General features: G+C 37.9%; 1 protein-coding gene across 2 annotated transcripts; it reads left to right on the top strand.

Moving 5' to 3' along the window:
- Positions 1–7,416: 7,416 nt before the first annotated feature.
- On the top strand, positions 7,417–15,815 carry LOC116267832 (basic leucine zipper 25-like). Of its 2 annotated transcripts, XM_031649754.2 has the most exons (7): positions 7,417–7,868; positions 8,872–9,178; positions 12,350–12,428; positions 13,231–13,447; positions 13,955–14,030; positions 14,562–14,687; positions 15,366–15,815. In XM_031649754.2, the coding sequence occupies exons 2-7, from the start codon at positions 8,888–8,890 to the stop codon at positions 15,699–15,701; spliced, it is 1,125 nt and encodes a 374-aa protein (XP_031505614.1). In that variant the 5' UTR covers positions 7,417–7,868; positions 8,872–8,887; the 3' UTR covers positions 15,702–15,815. The 2 variants fall into 2 exon arrangements, with proteins under 2 accessions (XP_031505614.1, XP_049931304.1); XM_050075347.1 differs by lacking the exon at positions 7,417–7,868 and having other exon boundaries at positions 8,709–9,178.
- The last annotated feature ends 907 nt before the right edge of the window (positions 15,816–16,722 follow it).

Raw genomic sequence — 16,722 nt, 5'->3', positions numbered from 1 at the left:
TTTCTGTTTACCTTTTAAAGAAAGGTCATCAAACTTTATCTTCAACTGATAGTTGCCAGTAAAAGTAAAAAAAAAACAACATTGGATGACACTCTCAAAAATGCTGTTATCTAAATAGGAGGTTTTGTTATAACTTTTTTTTTTGCAATCATTTTTTTAAACATAGTTTATATGTTTTGATGACAATTTAAAACAACATTTTCTGCGAAAATTTCGAGGGGAAAGTAGGGTATTCATTGGCTTTTGACAAAACCATTTTATCAAAATTAGATTTTTCACAAACTTAATTTTGACTACACCTAAACAGACCTCAGACAAGGTTTGAGAGGTAAATGGATCTTTTTGCATCCACAACGCCATTTAAGGGTGTCATCTAAACACAATGAAAACCTTTTATCAAGAAAAAAGGAAACATGAGGCCCATATATGAAACATGTTTTTAGGTCTTCACATAAAGATCATGTTTTGGTATGTTTGTTTCTTTCAACAAGTTGCAACTTATTCTGTTTTAGTTATTGTTTATCAACAATTTCAATAAGTTCATTCACATGTGTCACTTCAACTTATGTCAGTTATGTCGCCTGGTTGCTCTGATAAAGAATATTGTCCAACTTCTAATATGAAATCAATCGAATCATCTACAGAGAGAGAAGCTGTCTCCAAGAGAAAAAAGACTTCAAAAGTATGGATTGATTTTATATTGGTGACATATGAAGGAGAAGATTTTGCCAAGTGCAAACATTGTGGAGAACGACTGAAAGCAAGTAGTGCTCATGGAACTAGTCATTTAAGTCGACACATAAAATCTTGTTTAAGTAGGCAAATCAATGAATGAAAACAAAAAACTTTATCACTTGCAGTTAATGACTCTGGTGCCACTTCTGTATGTATACAAAAATTTGACATAGAGTATATAAGAAAGTTGATGTGAAAGTGTGTAATAGCACATGAGCTTTCATTCAATTTGACAGAATATAAATATCATAACAAACTTCTTCAAGCTTCCAACCATAGGCTCGTTCCATTTTCTAGAAGAACTTTGAAAAGAGAAATCATGTCAATGTACAAGACTGAGAAAGCCCAACTTGAAGCATTTATAAATGATTCTACGTAACGAGCTTCATCGTCATTTGATATGTGGACTTCACAACAGACATTTGGTTATCTATGTGTGGCAGGACAATATGTTGATAGATATTGGAAGTTGCATGCTCATATGTTCAGTTTTGTACATGTACCTCCACCACATAATGAAAATAGTTTGTATGAGGCTTTATTAGATTGCATCTCTAAATGGAACATTCATTCAAAGCTATTTTCTATTACTGCTGACAATTGTTTGACGAATGATAGTACAATAACTATACTGAAAAGGAACTTAGGAAGAAGACATCTTATTCCAATGCAAGGGCAACATTTTCATATTTGTTGTGGTGCGCATATTCTAAATCTTATGGTTCAAGATAGTGTGCAGGATCTGCATGATACAATTTCAAAAGTTCGTGAAAGTGTTAAATATGTAAAGGGATCGCCAAAGCGGTTATATTCCGTTAAGGATTGTATAAGAACAGTGAGCCTGATTGGTACAAAGAAATTAACTTATGATATTCCAACTCGATGGAACACTACATATATCATGTTGAGAGATGCATTGTTCTACAAAGATGCATTTCAACATTTGGCTTCTGTGGATCCCAATTATATAAATTTACCTTCTAAGGATGAATGGTCTTATGCAACTACCTTGTGCCAATTGTTGAAGTTATTCTATAATGTTACAAATATCTTCTTTGCTACCAGAAATGTAATAGTTAATGTGGTTTTTGAAGAAATACAGAAGGTACGCAACTATTTGCATACACATAATGTGGCAGACAATGATTATATAAGATAATTAGCCGTCAAAATGCAAGAAAAATTTGACAAATATTGAAAAAATGACTACAATGTCCTCTTTGCAATTGCATTTGTCTTAGATCCCAGGTCCAAATTGAGATATTTGAAGTATGTGCTTGAGTATTTAAATGAACGTGATGCAATGGTACAATATGAAAAAGTAGAGAGAAGTCTTCATGAATTGTATGCTGAGTACAAAAATGTGTATGCAACAAATGGTGAAGAAAATGAAAATGCAAACAATGCCAATGTGGAATTTGAAGAAGAGAGGCCTTCAGCTTTTTCAAGAGGTGTCTTCTTCACATATTACATGAGTTCTGTATCTCCTCAAGTACCTCGCATGGATCTGAAAGCATATTTAACTGATCCAATAGAATGACCTCAGCCTAACGAAAACTTTTATATATTAAATTGATGGAAGGTAAATGAAAGTAAATATAGAGTTTTATCCAAAATGGTTCGAGATATATTGGCAATCCCTATATCCACGGTTGCATCTGAGTCTTCATTCAGTACAGATAGAAGAATCATTAATGATTATCGATGTTCAACCATTCCTGAAACTGTTGAAGCACTAGTTTGTACACGAAGTTGGATTCGTGATGAAGATAACTCATGCGAAATGTAAGATGTTCATTGTTTAATGTTAAATTTTGCTCATTCCTTTTGTTTTTTGTGATATACTAACATTGTAGATTGCTTGTGGTGATGTGTTTTTGTAGTTTTGAAGATAAGGAGGACTCTTCTGGTGATGAATTAGCATGATTCATATTTCTTCTAGTAAAATGTTATTAACATTTCCTTGACATTTTAAAAAATCTCCTTGACACACATGAGTGCCTTCAAATTTTTGCAAGTGTCCATATAATATAGCTAGCTCCACTCTAGCATAGCAGCATGCATGCCCATCAAGGATAATTTTTGAATTAAAGCATTATATCTGTTTGTGAATTCACATGCCTACACATGCTTGCAAAGGTTAAGCAGCTCATGTCACATTTGCAGTTCCACTTCAGTCCCATGCTGGTCTCATGCTGTCGATGTGTTGCATCATGCAACCAATGCTAATTTGAATGTTCTTACTTGCCACTTCATGTAAGCATTTTGTCTCTAGTCTTTTTCTTTTTTTTTCAATGTATAGAAATTTTAACTAAAGGCATTGGTTTCTGCATGATATGCTTCAACTCTGTCAGCTTAAAGAATTGCATGTAAACCAGTATGTATGAAAAAGGAGCTGAGATGGAAGGGTATCTATTTTTGTAACCATCAACATTGTTCCTTATTGTGTGTTCAGGAGTGCTAGATCAGTGACTTTCTTTGCTCATGGGTCATCTAAGGGTCTGAAATTATTATAATGTATGATACTATTGAGATGGATTTTGGCTTTTCCCAGTTGGTTCCTCCTTTTCTGAGCATGTATTTGTACATGCTCAAGTGCTTGCAACCTTTTTACATTTATATAGATTTGGTGAATAGACAAGGAAACATTCAAATACAAAAACGTGTATTCACAAAGAGAAGCTGCCCTCATTATATAAAGAGGGCAGGAATGAGCTAGTCTGGCTGTTGGAGCTAGCCAACGGCTTATTGGTTATATTAATCAACTTAACCTTTTATATGTGTAGGTTTTATTGAATTAATTTTTACTTATGTTTCCTACTATTGCTCTTGTAGGTGAAATCCAAGTTTGCCATTGGGCTATTGCAAGTGCAGGAGCAGCAGGACTGTAATCATGGTGGACATAGAGGAGGACTGCAATCACGGTTGACATAGAGGGTTATTCAAATTTGTTAGTGAAACATATGTAACCAGGCCACTAATTGAGTGATTTTCATTTGTCTATAGACCTCTTAGAGGGTTATTCAAATTTGTTAGTGAAACATATGTAACCAAGCTCATTGATTAAATGATTTTATATTGCAATGGACTGAGGTGCTCAATTCTTTACAGAATGGTGTGATACATGCTCTTTATTAGATTCAGTCTCATATATTGCTGACCTTTTCAATATATTCAATTTTTATATAGTTTTCTTTGGCTAAATATTGATAATTTGTTGACAATTTATAGTTTTCATTGGCTAAATGTTGGTAATTCGTTGAGATTATATTAGTCAAGAAACAGGTGTGGCTGGGCCTGCAACTTCTATTTTTTAAGGATGTGTTACATCAAACGAGAGTCTTCTTATTATAAACCCTTGGTTAAGTTTACTAGTATAATTTCTTGCTTTTGTTAAGTGCACATGGTTTACGTTTGTGCTCTTTTCTTGAGTGAGCTAGAGGCTAGCAACCCGCAAAGCCTTAATCGGCAATTGCATTAGGATGTTTTCTTATAGTGAAAGTCAAGTTTATCTTAGAGCTTGATGAGGACATAAGGAGATTGAAGGGCGGGCCTTAGAATTCTTGAAGGCGGATCCCAGCAGAATTGCAAGATGAATATTGATTGACATATATCATTGGAGTAAGAAGGCAAACCCGCCCCAAAGCCCCGCCCAGCCCGCCTCAAACCTGGCCCAGCCTGCCTCAAAGCCCGGCCCAACCCGCCTGGCCCGTTAACAATCAGGCCGGGCCGGGCCTCGGGCATAAACCGAAGCCCGAGACCCGATATTACATGAGCCCGGCCCAGCCCGTTTCTAATGCTGGGCTTTGTTTTTTACATTTTTATCGGCTCGGCCCGGCCCGATGCCCCGCCTTAGTTTAAAACACTACTATTTGGGAAAGAGTTGTTGGAAAAGAATGAAATAGGAGACGACAGGCTCAGTTGCGTCACATACATACGTACTGCTTGGGGTGTTCTGGTGTAAGCATGCGGCTTGTATAAAGTAAATGAACATTGAGTGTTTTTTTCTTTTGGTAAATCCTTCCAAGTTACCTGTGTTTAAGTGAAATATTTCAGATGAGCAAAAAGTCTCACAATGAGTCGCTGGCCATTGTTATAAATTGAAAATCGGTTTCTGAACCGAATCAGTGCTGCCTGCCAATTCGGTGAATTGGCGGATTCACCGATTCAGGTGAATCATCCCAACGAATTAAAATTTTAAAAAATAAAAACATTTAAAATAAAAAAGTATTAAAATATATAAAAATATATTTAATGCATGACACGTTGTATTCTTGAATCTGTCAGCAAATCAAATCCGTTTGTCAACTATTCTATTTGAATCCGTTATATCTAGATAATACCGTATAAAATTAGTTTTGGAGTAAAACTTGGCAAACATCTTATAATATTCTAGATTTTCGCTTGGATTTTGTTCTGCAAGTAACAAGAAATGGTGGCGTATAAAATCTTATTAAATGCACAAAAAGACAGATATAAATGACGTATAAAATGAAAAACTACTTGTGCTTTATTGTTTCCTGCATGTCTTGGTTCTGTAAAATGGCAATCGAGTATAGGACAATAAAAACAAGAAAGCTTTTTAGAAAAAGCTGAAAGAATCTGTTATCATGTGTACTCTCTCTCTCTCTCTCTCTCTCTCTCTCTCTCTCTCTTCTCATAAAAAGATAGGTTGTCTATAATATCTTACCTTCATTTGCAAACCATCCTTATTTATTTTCCCAAGCTCAAAGTTAGCCTCCACCAAGCCTTGCAAGGATCTCAGGGCTGGAACTTAAGTTCTTCAACTTGAGGCTTCTGGCATTTTATTCTTGCACGTGTGATAGTTTATTAAAAAACTTTAGTCACATTTTATTATTTCTTAAAATTATTAATCAAGCATATGAACATATGAAACTGCCAATATGAATACATGAGAGTTCAGATATGCCACATGTCATATGTCGATGGCTAAAAACTGAAATATTATTATTTAAAATATGGCTACTACTGGAGCATTAGTGAAGGTTTAAGGTATCATTTGGACCGTTTATATTAAAGAGATATCATGATAGAGATCAACTTAAAAAAATAGGAACTAAACTTTATAAATACCCTTTAAAGGAAAAACAAATGGATATTTTTTAATTTAATCTCTTGCTCTTTTGAAAATTTATGTCACCTGGGTGAGAAAACGGGTACAGATACTTTACAATTTTAGGTAGAAAAAACTTTTACTGCTATAATATCAATTTTTTAATTAAAAAATAAAAAAAATTAAGAAAACATAAAATGTTCGTTTCATAGTTCTTACATTTAATCTCATAAAAAAAACATAAATGGCTTTCTATTCTTATTCCTCGTCCATGTTCACCTCTGCAACATTCTCGGTTCATTTAACCTCGAATTAAACCTCGAATTAAGATGGTCAAGATCATAGGCTTTTGAAAATATCCAATTACAGGTGTGGATCTTTATCCAAAAATTAACGAATGAAATGCAGGTCGTCTGACCTACCAAGTTCCTTGCCTGATTCGTATCCGTGGAATGCCAACCATGATTCTGAGTTCCGATTGAAACCCTGTCTATAGATTCGTTCCATTGTTCTTTCAATATTTCTCCGCCCATTGCATTTAGGACTGAATAATCAAATTATTGACTGCATTGATCAAGATTATGAAACACTGCAACAATAATCCTGCAGGATGAAGTGCTAATTGCTGGATTTGGACGGAAAGGGCACGCCGTCGGTGATATTCCTGGAGTCCGTTTCAAGGTGGTTAAGGTGTCTGGTGTTTCTTTGTTGGCTCTGTTCAAGGAGAAGAAAGAAAAGCCTAGATCTTAAGTTTGTTCCTCCAATCACTAGTCCCTGCCCAAACTCCCGCTGAAAATCCGTCGGTTGCAGGCAATCATAAAAACTCTCAAACCCCCAAGTAGCAGCAACCCTAAAAACTGCCCAAGCTCCAGCTGGAAATCAGTCGCCGGTTGCCGTCCGTCGCCGTCCGCCAACGCTGCCTAAAGTGACAACAACCACTCGCCGTCGCTGCCCAAAGCCTGCTACGCACAAAGTTGAGACGAAAGAGAAAGAAGCCATCGGCCCGTCGCCCCCCGTCGAGCGTCGGGTATTTTTTTTGTTGGGAATGTGGTTTGGATCTGGTTTAGATCCAAAACCAGATCCAAACGTACTGCCACGTACCGGTACGCCGGTACGGGTACGCGGGTCGACCCGGCGTACCACGGTAACATAGTTGAAAAGACAATACGCTTGTGTCTTTTTTTCAGCTTAATCTCCACCTTCCAATCTTATTAAAATCGACAACACAACCAATTCTAGTATTTACACAAGTAGTTACCAAACTCTCGTATACTATATTCGCTAAGAATTATCGAGGCCTTGATTTCAATAAGATCAACAGAAATTAAGTTGTAAATATAAAAGTCCTACTAGTATGAGATATCCTTTAAAAGCGTTAAAAAAGAAAAAGGAAAAGAAATGAGTCTCCTCAAAATAGCATTTGATGGCCTCAGGAAATAATTCTAGGATCTCTTTCCTAGAGATCTTGGACGAGGGATCCACAATATCATTTCTACTGTTGTTTGTTTGGTGGGCTTACTGACACAAAGATAACAACTTACCACAAAGCGCTTGACAAACTGACCCACCTTTGTTATAATGAGATGGAAAGAAGTATGGTGAAAGGCAGGTTGAAAGCGACCTGAAACCCCCAAAAATACCAACTACGTTTTGGGTGAAAGCCGGTGGAAAGGAGAGAGAGAGAGAGTTCCCTTCGAGTAGGATGCCGCGGGCGGTGGAGCTCATATGGGGGAAGCAGGAGCCACCAGAGCTATGTAGGAATGCTGCTGTGAGTAACCGATGAGGACGCCTGTTGATGACGCTGGAAAGAACAACGACAGAGGAAAAGGGCCGAAAACGAACACCACGCATGAACCAAAAGGGGGATGTGAACCGACCTCAGAGAAAGGGTCGGAATCAGGAGAGCTCAGGTTAGTAGGCGGCACGTCGGAAAACGAACTCCACTTGCTGCCGCCGAGTGCTGGTGGATAACTCTTCGCAGCCCGCAGCCGTGAAGAGGGACGAAGGTGCAGCAGCAGACGTGGACCAGGACGAGGAAGAGAGACCAGCGATGCACGATGTAAAGCCCTAACGGGCAATTTTTTTTTTTTCCCCACTAATTTTGATCGTTAGCCCACTTCTGACATCCGGTATTAAAATCCGTCCGGATAAATGAATCCAGATTTGCTTCTGATATTGGGACTTTTTTAGTGCGTTTGCTGGAGGCATCCAATTTTTCAAAAATTTGGATGGGATCCCACTTAAAAGAGTGGAATCTACGGTAGCAAACACGCCCTAAACTAAATCTGGTCTTTCTTGAGTGGCATTTTGAGCTTTTAAAATAGTGGTCGACTTGATCCCATCAAGGTCCAATATAGTAGAGTCGGTAACTACTTGTTTTCATATCTCTCTCTTCTTTTATATATATATATATATATATATATATATATATGCCAATAATGAGGTTCCCCTTTTAGTTGGGAATGTTTGATAGCTCGGAATGTTTTTAAAACATTTCAAGTTGTAGAGCGTGAAATACTTCAAAAGAAATTGTGGGAGTCATTGGTGGAGTAAGAAAAGGAGGGGTAAATGTTTAAAAACAAAACATTTATATGTTAAGGCACTTATATATGCATAAAAATAAATATTAAAATTTAAAATTTTCAATATAAAAATAAAAAAAAATTAAAGACCTGTGTAAACAACTGCCCACCCTGACCCACATGTGGCTATGTTATTGGTGGGAGATAAAATCTGTAGAGGTGGTTCAGAATTTTTTTAGCCTGAACTTTTGTTTGCAAAATTTTCGTATATGGAAGAGTGAAAAATTCTACCCGGCTATCGAACGCCTCCGGTTCCACAAAAACCGTGGAATAAAGTTTCTTTCTAAAACATGTACGGGGTGATGGGAGGAGAGCTCATTAGCAAGATGGAACAAGGGTATTACCGGGAGATACGAAAAGGTTCTGACTTTGTTTTACGTACCCACCACCCTCGCCCTTCCACTTCCACTTCCACTTAAACTTCTCCCTCTTCGTGATCTTCCTGACGAAGGAATCATTTCCCTCATCGCCTTTCCACAGAGAGAGAGAGAGAGAGATGGGCGTGAATTTTAGCGACTCACTGGCCCTGAACTCGACGGCCGGTGGAAATCCAGCTGCGACCGGCCTGTCGACGGGCTTAGGGACGGGAGGCGACGGGTTCCACGCGATTAAGAGGAGCGAATCGGAGCCGAACCTCGACGACATCTTCTTTCTGAACGGCGACGTAGACGGCGCCGGCGGCGGCCTCGGCATCAAGGGAGAAAATCGAGCCTCCTGCGACGGTCCAGCGTTCTTCCCCGAAATTCCCACCGACCACTGCATCTTTGAAGTGCTCCGCGGCGATCGGGTGAGAATTTCTAGGCCTTTTCCTGTACGCAATCCTTTCTTTTAGATGCGCATAATCGATGTGGAATAATCAAGTGATTTAGTTTGTGATTTATAAATTAATTAACTAAACTAATGTAATTAGCATGAGTTGGTTTAGCCGTGGCTTTCACCTGTGTCGCACAGGCACAGACGCCTTCCTTGTGACTCGATACAGCACAATCTACTTTCTTTTTGCCCATTTAAAAAGCAGGGTTCTTATATAGAATGGAGTATTTCCTTGCTCCTCTCGGTTGGGTTTACGTTGGGTTCAAGGTAAAGTTTTCTTCCTTATGGTTAAGCACTCACTTGGCGATCTGAACATGAAATGACTTAGTCGGTTTGGTAGCGTGTAAAACATTGTCAAGTCAGCCAGTTTTGTGGCATGTCTATATACAACACCACCAAGTGTACATTTTTTAGATGGCCACCAGTGTAGTGTAGTACTCTGACGCTAGAAAAATGTATGGTTTTTCATGCATATGGAACGAAAGATCAATTAACTTGATGACTATATAATGATATACCAAAAATTCAGTATGGAGATCCGCATCACAGTGATATGTGTACACTTTTGCACATACACATGGAAACTTGGATGCATGTGCATCACATAGATACACAGACGTTAACAGGGCATTTTATGGCTCGTCTCATTGTACCCTGCAAAAGCTTGTTCCCGTTGGTTCACTTAAGGCGCTACTAGAAAAGGGTTTGTGTCTGTATTTCAGCTCAAATGAACAGGGGGATGTTGGTCTCCGGACTCTTGGTCAACACAGTCAACATGAGTGCACACACAAAGATGAGGCAAACATCTCATTGCTTCTTTCGGATCAGCTTTCTGGAACTTTGGTTTTCGTTTGGTTTTACTTGTAAAGGAGCAACGAAGAATGTGTTTTTGGTGTCAGAAAGCTACAAACAAATAGGAGATAGAAAGTATAACTAATCAAATGAAAGATAAGATCTAAGACTAATGATGATTGGCAGCTCTTCTTCAATATTCCTTTCTTTTTTCTTGTACAATAAGATTCCATTCTTTTTTCTTTTTGCAAGTCATTTAGTATTTGAACGTTCATACAAGTCAAGACATCAACGACCGTAGGCATTTCAAATGATAGAACCCAAGGGATACGGAACGTTTGTTTCTATTTATGGGTAAATATGTTTTGGTACCAGAAGTTTGTGATTATAGGAAAGATGCTTCCAAAAAATTTAGTTTCTTTGCCAAACTAGTGTTTGATTCTTAGACTTTGCATCTCCGTTGGTTGCACTTTCCCTCCCTTCAGTCTCTTTGTGGTGACACCCGCTTAGATTTATACTACATTTAAGGAATCAGACCCAAGATTAGCTTGTTGCGGTGGGTGCATGTGCAGAGCCCTGCTGAACTTCAAGTTCATAAATAGGGTCCGAACGCATGTAGTAGGTAGCAGATTAGTCAAAGACCTTAATAGCAAAACTGTTCCACAGTTTCAGGCACCTTAGATGCCGTACATTGATCAGTTTACGGGTAGATGGTCTCAGAAGTTTAAGTTTCTCTGAGCCCGTCGCTTTTGTGTCAATGGCATAACAATAGAAAAGTGCATGATAATTTGAAAGAAAAAGGTAAATTCCTTGGTACATTTTGAGACCGCTTTTTAATGAACAGAACGATCTACGAGACGTTAATAGCATTTTTTTTATTAACAATCATTTTCTATTGAAACGTTTCTGTGCTTGGACGTGATACCCAGATATGATGCTGAAAAGGTATGACAAGAAACGTTTCAACTTTGCTGTAAAAGTATGCCAAGCAACGTGCATTCTGATGGTGGTGTAATATTTTGGCATAAAAGCGTGAAACATGTTACGACTTACTATTAAGAAGACTATGAAAGACTGTTAGTGTTACTAAAGAGCTTATGCACGTGATATGGTGACCAAGCCTTGTTGGTACTATAGAGGCGGCAGCGTTTTTCGGAAGTCGTGGAGATGTTTAGCATGTGGCTAATAAGTCAATGTCTTGAATGAATCTTTAGGGGGCCGTTTGATGGCAGGAAATATGAAAATGAAAAAAAAATTTCAGAAATTTTTTTTTATAAATGATGAATAGAAAATAAAATTCCAATTGTTCAAAACCACGTTTTGTTTGTTACATACGAATTATTTTTTTGAAATTTTTTTTTTGTTTGATGAAAAAAAATTGAAAAAGAAGGAAGAGGACGACGGTTCTGTGCCTGAGGAGAGGAAGACGACGTTTTTTTTTTGTCCAAAACCACGTTTTTTTTGTTTAATCGTACAGTTATTTTGCTATCGGTATTTTTTTCCCCTTTTTTGTTTACGTGTCAGGCGCGTGCATCTAGTTTTGCTAATGAAATCTCATTGAGTATATCTTTGATTTTTCTTTTTTAGGTCCTTCGCTAACTTCAGCTGTAACTATAGTTGCACATGTTGTGGATTGGGGATGAGGGTTTTTTTTTTTCTTCTTTTTTCTAATGACAACAGGGAATATACCTTAGCCTGTCCCGTTGTGTACCATTTGCATTACCGCCGCCATTTACGGTCGGGGTTCAAAATATCTTCTCTCAGGGACCTAGTAATCAAACCGAGTACTAGAGTATTTGTTCCTGTTGGAAGTGAAGGTACTCGGGCTATTCCGTTGAGTACTATGATCACCTAATGTACACTGTTTTTGTGACGGAGAAACGTATTCGAGTATTTGATTCGTGTGCCAGGTCTCTTCCTGAGAGTGAGACCTAAGTATGTGTGGTTTGGTATGACCATTTTCTGTGATTATCTTTTGATTGGGTCCTTATACTGGATCTTTCTTATAGCTTCTTCGAGGGGACCAAACTTATCCGTCCAGATCAACAGTAATCAACCAGGAAACCTGACTCTCGACGTTTCTTGTGGAATGCAAGGCCTTAAGCAAGGAAGTTGATTTCATGGGACTTGAACTCGGCTTGGACATACGTAATTCATGCAGTTAAGCTGATTCAATAAAGGGTTAAGGGAAAAATGGATATTTTTTTTTTCTCTCTCGCTTTTTTGACAGCAAACCGAGGGAAAACAATTGGCCACTAATTTGTAGGATTTGAATGATATCTTTTTTGCTATACCTGAATTTTGTTTGGTAAATTTGATGGGTAAGTTGTAAATTTCTTCTTTTTGAAGCCAGGGTTCTATTAACGGCCTTACAAGCTGTGGACAATTCACAATGCCTGGATGGTCCCCTGCTCCGATCAACAGGGCCTCAAGTAATGCAACATTTTCTTTAAGTTCCTGCATCAAATTTTTTATCCGGTTGCTTGGCTTTCACAGTATTGCTTGGTTGTGCGATGGATTAAAAATAATGTATGTATAATGTAAAAATGCCACATCGACATATTTTTACAGAAAAATCACTCACTGGTTCGAATAATATAGGTAACGGTACCATCTCTCTCTCTCAGACACACACATAACAGAGTTGCACTAAGACATCCTCATCTTATGCTTAGGGAAGTTGGCAACAAATTCGTTGTTCAATGAAATCCACTGGAATAGCATATTTCTGGTTATTGGATAGAATTTAGTCTAGGTGGCTGTCTTTTTTTGCATGTGTTTTACATTCCTGGTCATGATGTATGGAAGATGCAGAGACGAGCGCAAATCTGATACGCTTCCACTGACAATCTGGCATGTTCCTCTACAACTTGTACAGCAATGCTTCTACTACTAGTATAATATACTGCCAAATTGAATCAATTGTGTTCTAATCCTACAACTTCCAATAACTAACAATGGCACTTTATGGCGAGGCAATTTGTTTTTAATACCTGCAAAAAGAAAAAAGAAATAGCTAACTGATGTCTGTAGTACCAAAACTTAAGAAAAACTTTGGGAATGGTTGCAATTCATAAGCAAATTTGGAGATTTATAATGCCACAAAGCTGCAACCTTTGTCAGTTTAATATATACATCTTCCACCTCCTGTTCCTCACAGCTTTTACTTGTTTGGCATTAACTTGCTTAGCAACTCTTGACAGATAAAAATCTTCTCAAATGCTCCCTCCGCAGGTCTGACATCCATGTGTAGTGGCTTAACTCAGAGATGTACAAAGCCAGGAGTCGGAGAAAGTCCAATGTTGCCTTGTAAACCTAAAGGTGGAGACACTCAAGCAAATATTGCAAGTAGTGGTTCATCAAGGGGCCATTCTGATGATGATGACATGGAAATAGAAGTTGGACCAAGTGAACAAAGCATAGACAAAGATGAGTTGAGACGCATGAGACGGTAAGTTCATATCTTATTTCATTTGTCTATAATTCATCACTTTCACTAAATTATGCTACGTTTCATCTTATCACATGTTCATCAGCCTATAAGATTGCTTGTTGATGGTCGGCACTCATTTTGATGGTCATTTTTTATGAATCATGAGTTGAGGTATATCAAAAACTATTCTTTTTTGTACCACTAATTAAGTATGTCTAACAGCAAAGGGGACCTGTATTTCACAAAGTTCAAATGCACGCACACACACACACACACACAGATACATGCATGCATGAATATATATATATATATATATACATATATATATACACACACACACACACACACTATGCAGGGTACATTTTGCTAAAATGAGAAGCAAAAAATTTGAATGATCACCAAAAGAAAGGTGCTGCACATTCCAGATCAAACTGTTCTTTTCTTTTTTTCTAGGAAGACTTATATCAACTCTATATGTGTGTGGAAAATGATGTTTATTTGTAGCTATGTTTCCGTTTGATACAGGATGGTGTCTAACAGAGAGTCTGCTAGGCGATCAAGAAAAAGAAAGCAGGCACATTTGAATGAACTGGAGTCACAAGTATGAAATGTTGATCCTTTATCATATATGCGTGGTCCATGCGTGGTATCTCTAATATGTGTCAAACTTTAGTCAAGAGGTTATGCCGTAAATCATAAATTATTCACATCTTTTCCATACAGTGAGATTGCATTCCAGGAACTCTTTTCTGACTAAAATAATGACTATACTGCTAAAGATGCAAATAAAATTCTAATGTCGTATCTGAGGCATTTATTGGTCTAAGTCACACCAGTTGTGAAGACCAGTTCCATGATGCCTAGAGTCTGCTATTCAAAACGTATATCATCTGGATTCTTCTGAATATTACTGTTAATTAATTGGCCAAAAAATTGGATGACATGATCTAAATTCTGAAGGACTGGTACTTTAGTCCACGCAATTAATATTTTATTATGGGAAGGCCATCTGGTATGGGATGTGCCGTTTATGAGTGTACTTTTGGATGAATCTTCTGTGTCTTCTATGGATCATCCTTGTAAGTGATGTGTGCATGCCTTTGAACTTCATTGTTGTATTAAAATTGCTCAGGTAGATCAACTTAGAGGTGAGAACTCGTCACTGTACAAGCAACTAACGGAAATAAGTCAGCAATGTGAAAATGCGGCAATCAACAACCGTGTTCTGAAGTCAGACGTTGAAGCCCTAAGAGCAACGGTATGGTTCACTATGAGCTATTTTACTTCTATAATTATCTCCTCCTCCTCTTTATAAATTGCATCAACTTCTGGGTTAAATGCATAAAAAAATAAATGAATCCTGTGTTCTTCTGGCATGTCATCAATATCAACTATTCATCTCTTGATTGTCCAGTCTTGTTCTTCCAATTAATGCTGTCATTGTCTTGGCGCATTTAGCTTGTATAACCCATGTATCAGCCTCTCACTGAAATGATGCAGGGGCTGATAAAGAAACATTTCACTATGTGATGATAAGGAAATACTTTAGTATTTACCGTTTATTTTTACGTTTTAATATAAAAATGTTTTAAAATCATTGATGTATGCCAAAATGCGTCAGCCCACGTCAGAAAGCACATTGTTCCCTTTATAAAAATGGTATGGCTCTCGAAAGGCACTGAAGATTTCTTCGGTCAAAACCGAAATCATTGGATTTTGGAACAGCGAGGACCATGGCTGACATACAACATAAAAGTTGTGGACAAAGCCAGGGCTGCATAAGTTTATAAACCATATATACGCGTCATTAGCATCAATATTTTGTGCTTCATGATTTCGTTGTATGGACATCAACTTGATTATGTAGTAATTTGGCATGCTACCCTAAGTTCATGTGCCCAAACAATCCTTTCCTTCATCTTGATCAAAATTACAGGTGAAGTTGGCACAAGAATTGGTTGCTAGAGGACCTCTCACAAACATTGTAAACCATCAACTCCTGCAGCCAACACCCTCTGCACTTCCATTCAGTCCCCGCAACAGATCTCTTGACATCCCAACCATGCTTGATGGGGAATGTTATCAAGACATATCCGCAGTAGCTGGCATTGGATCCAATGGAACTGAGAGCACTGAGTCAAGCATCAAGATAAAATCAGATGGAAGCATACCAGCACAGCAGCCAATAAACCTGGAGCAGTTGCAAAACCATGCCAATGCTGGATCGGATGCCTGGATTTGGGATGCAACTCCGCTTAGCAAGCAGAGCTAGTCTATTTCTCTGATGAAGGTCCACGTCCATCTTAATTGCTACGATGTGTCGTTTTTGGTTGACCTTTGGAGTTTCTTTCTATCCGTAAACAATGTGCAAAATGACAGAATTGCAGCATCCTAGCTCATTTGGCATATAATTCCCCGCTTGACTTTTTGGGCTGCTCCGAAACCCTGCAAAACGAGCCGGTCCCTTAAAAAGTGTTCCATGGAAGTAAGTAATCAACGAAAGGTACAAACTTGTATGAACTTGAGGCCCCAAAATTCTTTATAAAGTTGCTTAACCATGAAGCAGGAGTAGATTAGGCTGTCCACTTGCTCAGGGATGATTTGCAACTGCAACAAGGTTATGAATCTCGGAGAGCACGTGCAATGGAGATCTATAGTCCTATCTATAAGATCTTGCTGTCTACGATGTACGTCATATCTGAGCTTTAACCCACGTTAATGGAGCATGGGTTTTTGAAAATCTCAATCTGGAGTGAGTAGGAGGGCCTTTTTATTAGGTGAAGTGAGGTAGTAAAAATTTTTCACCAGCGAAATTGATATAGAGTTCATCATATTGTAATCATTATATATGTTCTATACAAATAATGTGCTTTGTACTATAAGAGGTCGTTTGATTGCTGTCCATTAGGACAGGACAGACAAGACGTCCTGTCCATTACATTACTATCCTGTCTTCATGGACAATAGTGTTCTTTGTCTACCGTTTGATGATTTTAAGAACAGAACACCACGTTCATCCTGTCCAGCGTTTGTTTCACATACGTTTGTTCTGTCTGTCCTGTCTGACGTTTGTTTTAAGAGGGATTTTCTCGTGAACCTCTTTGGGTTTTAAGAGGGATGTCAATGGTTCCGATGCAATATGACATTATATTCAAACTTAAATTCAAGTAAACAAATTTGATAATATATATCAAACGACCAAATAATCACTATATTCACTTCAGAAATTTTATAATCATTATAAAAAACAAAATTTCGTTTATGATATGTGATTGGGACACATAGAGACAAGA

This window comes from Nymphaea colorata, unplaced genomic scaffold (assembly GCF_008831285.2).
Source record: "Nymphaea colorata isolate Beijing-Zhang1983 unplaced genomic scaffold, ASM883128v2 scaffold0001, whole genome shotgun sequence".
NCBI lineage: Eukaryota > Viridiplantae > Streptophyta > Magnoliopsida > Nymphaeales > Nymphaeaceae > Nymphaea > Nymphaea colorata.
This window is presented reverse-complemented; position numbering and strand designations above follow the sequence as displayed.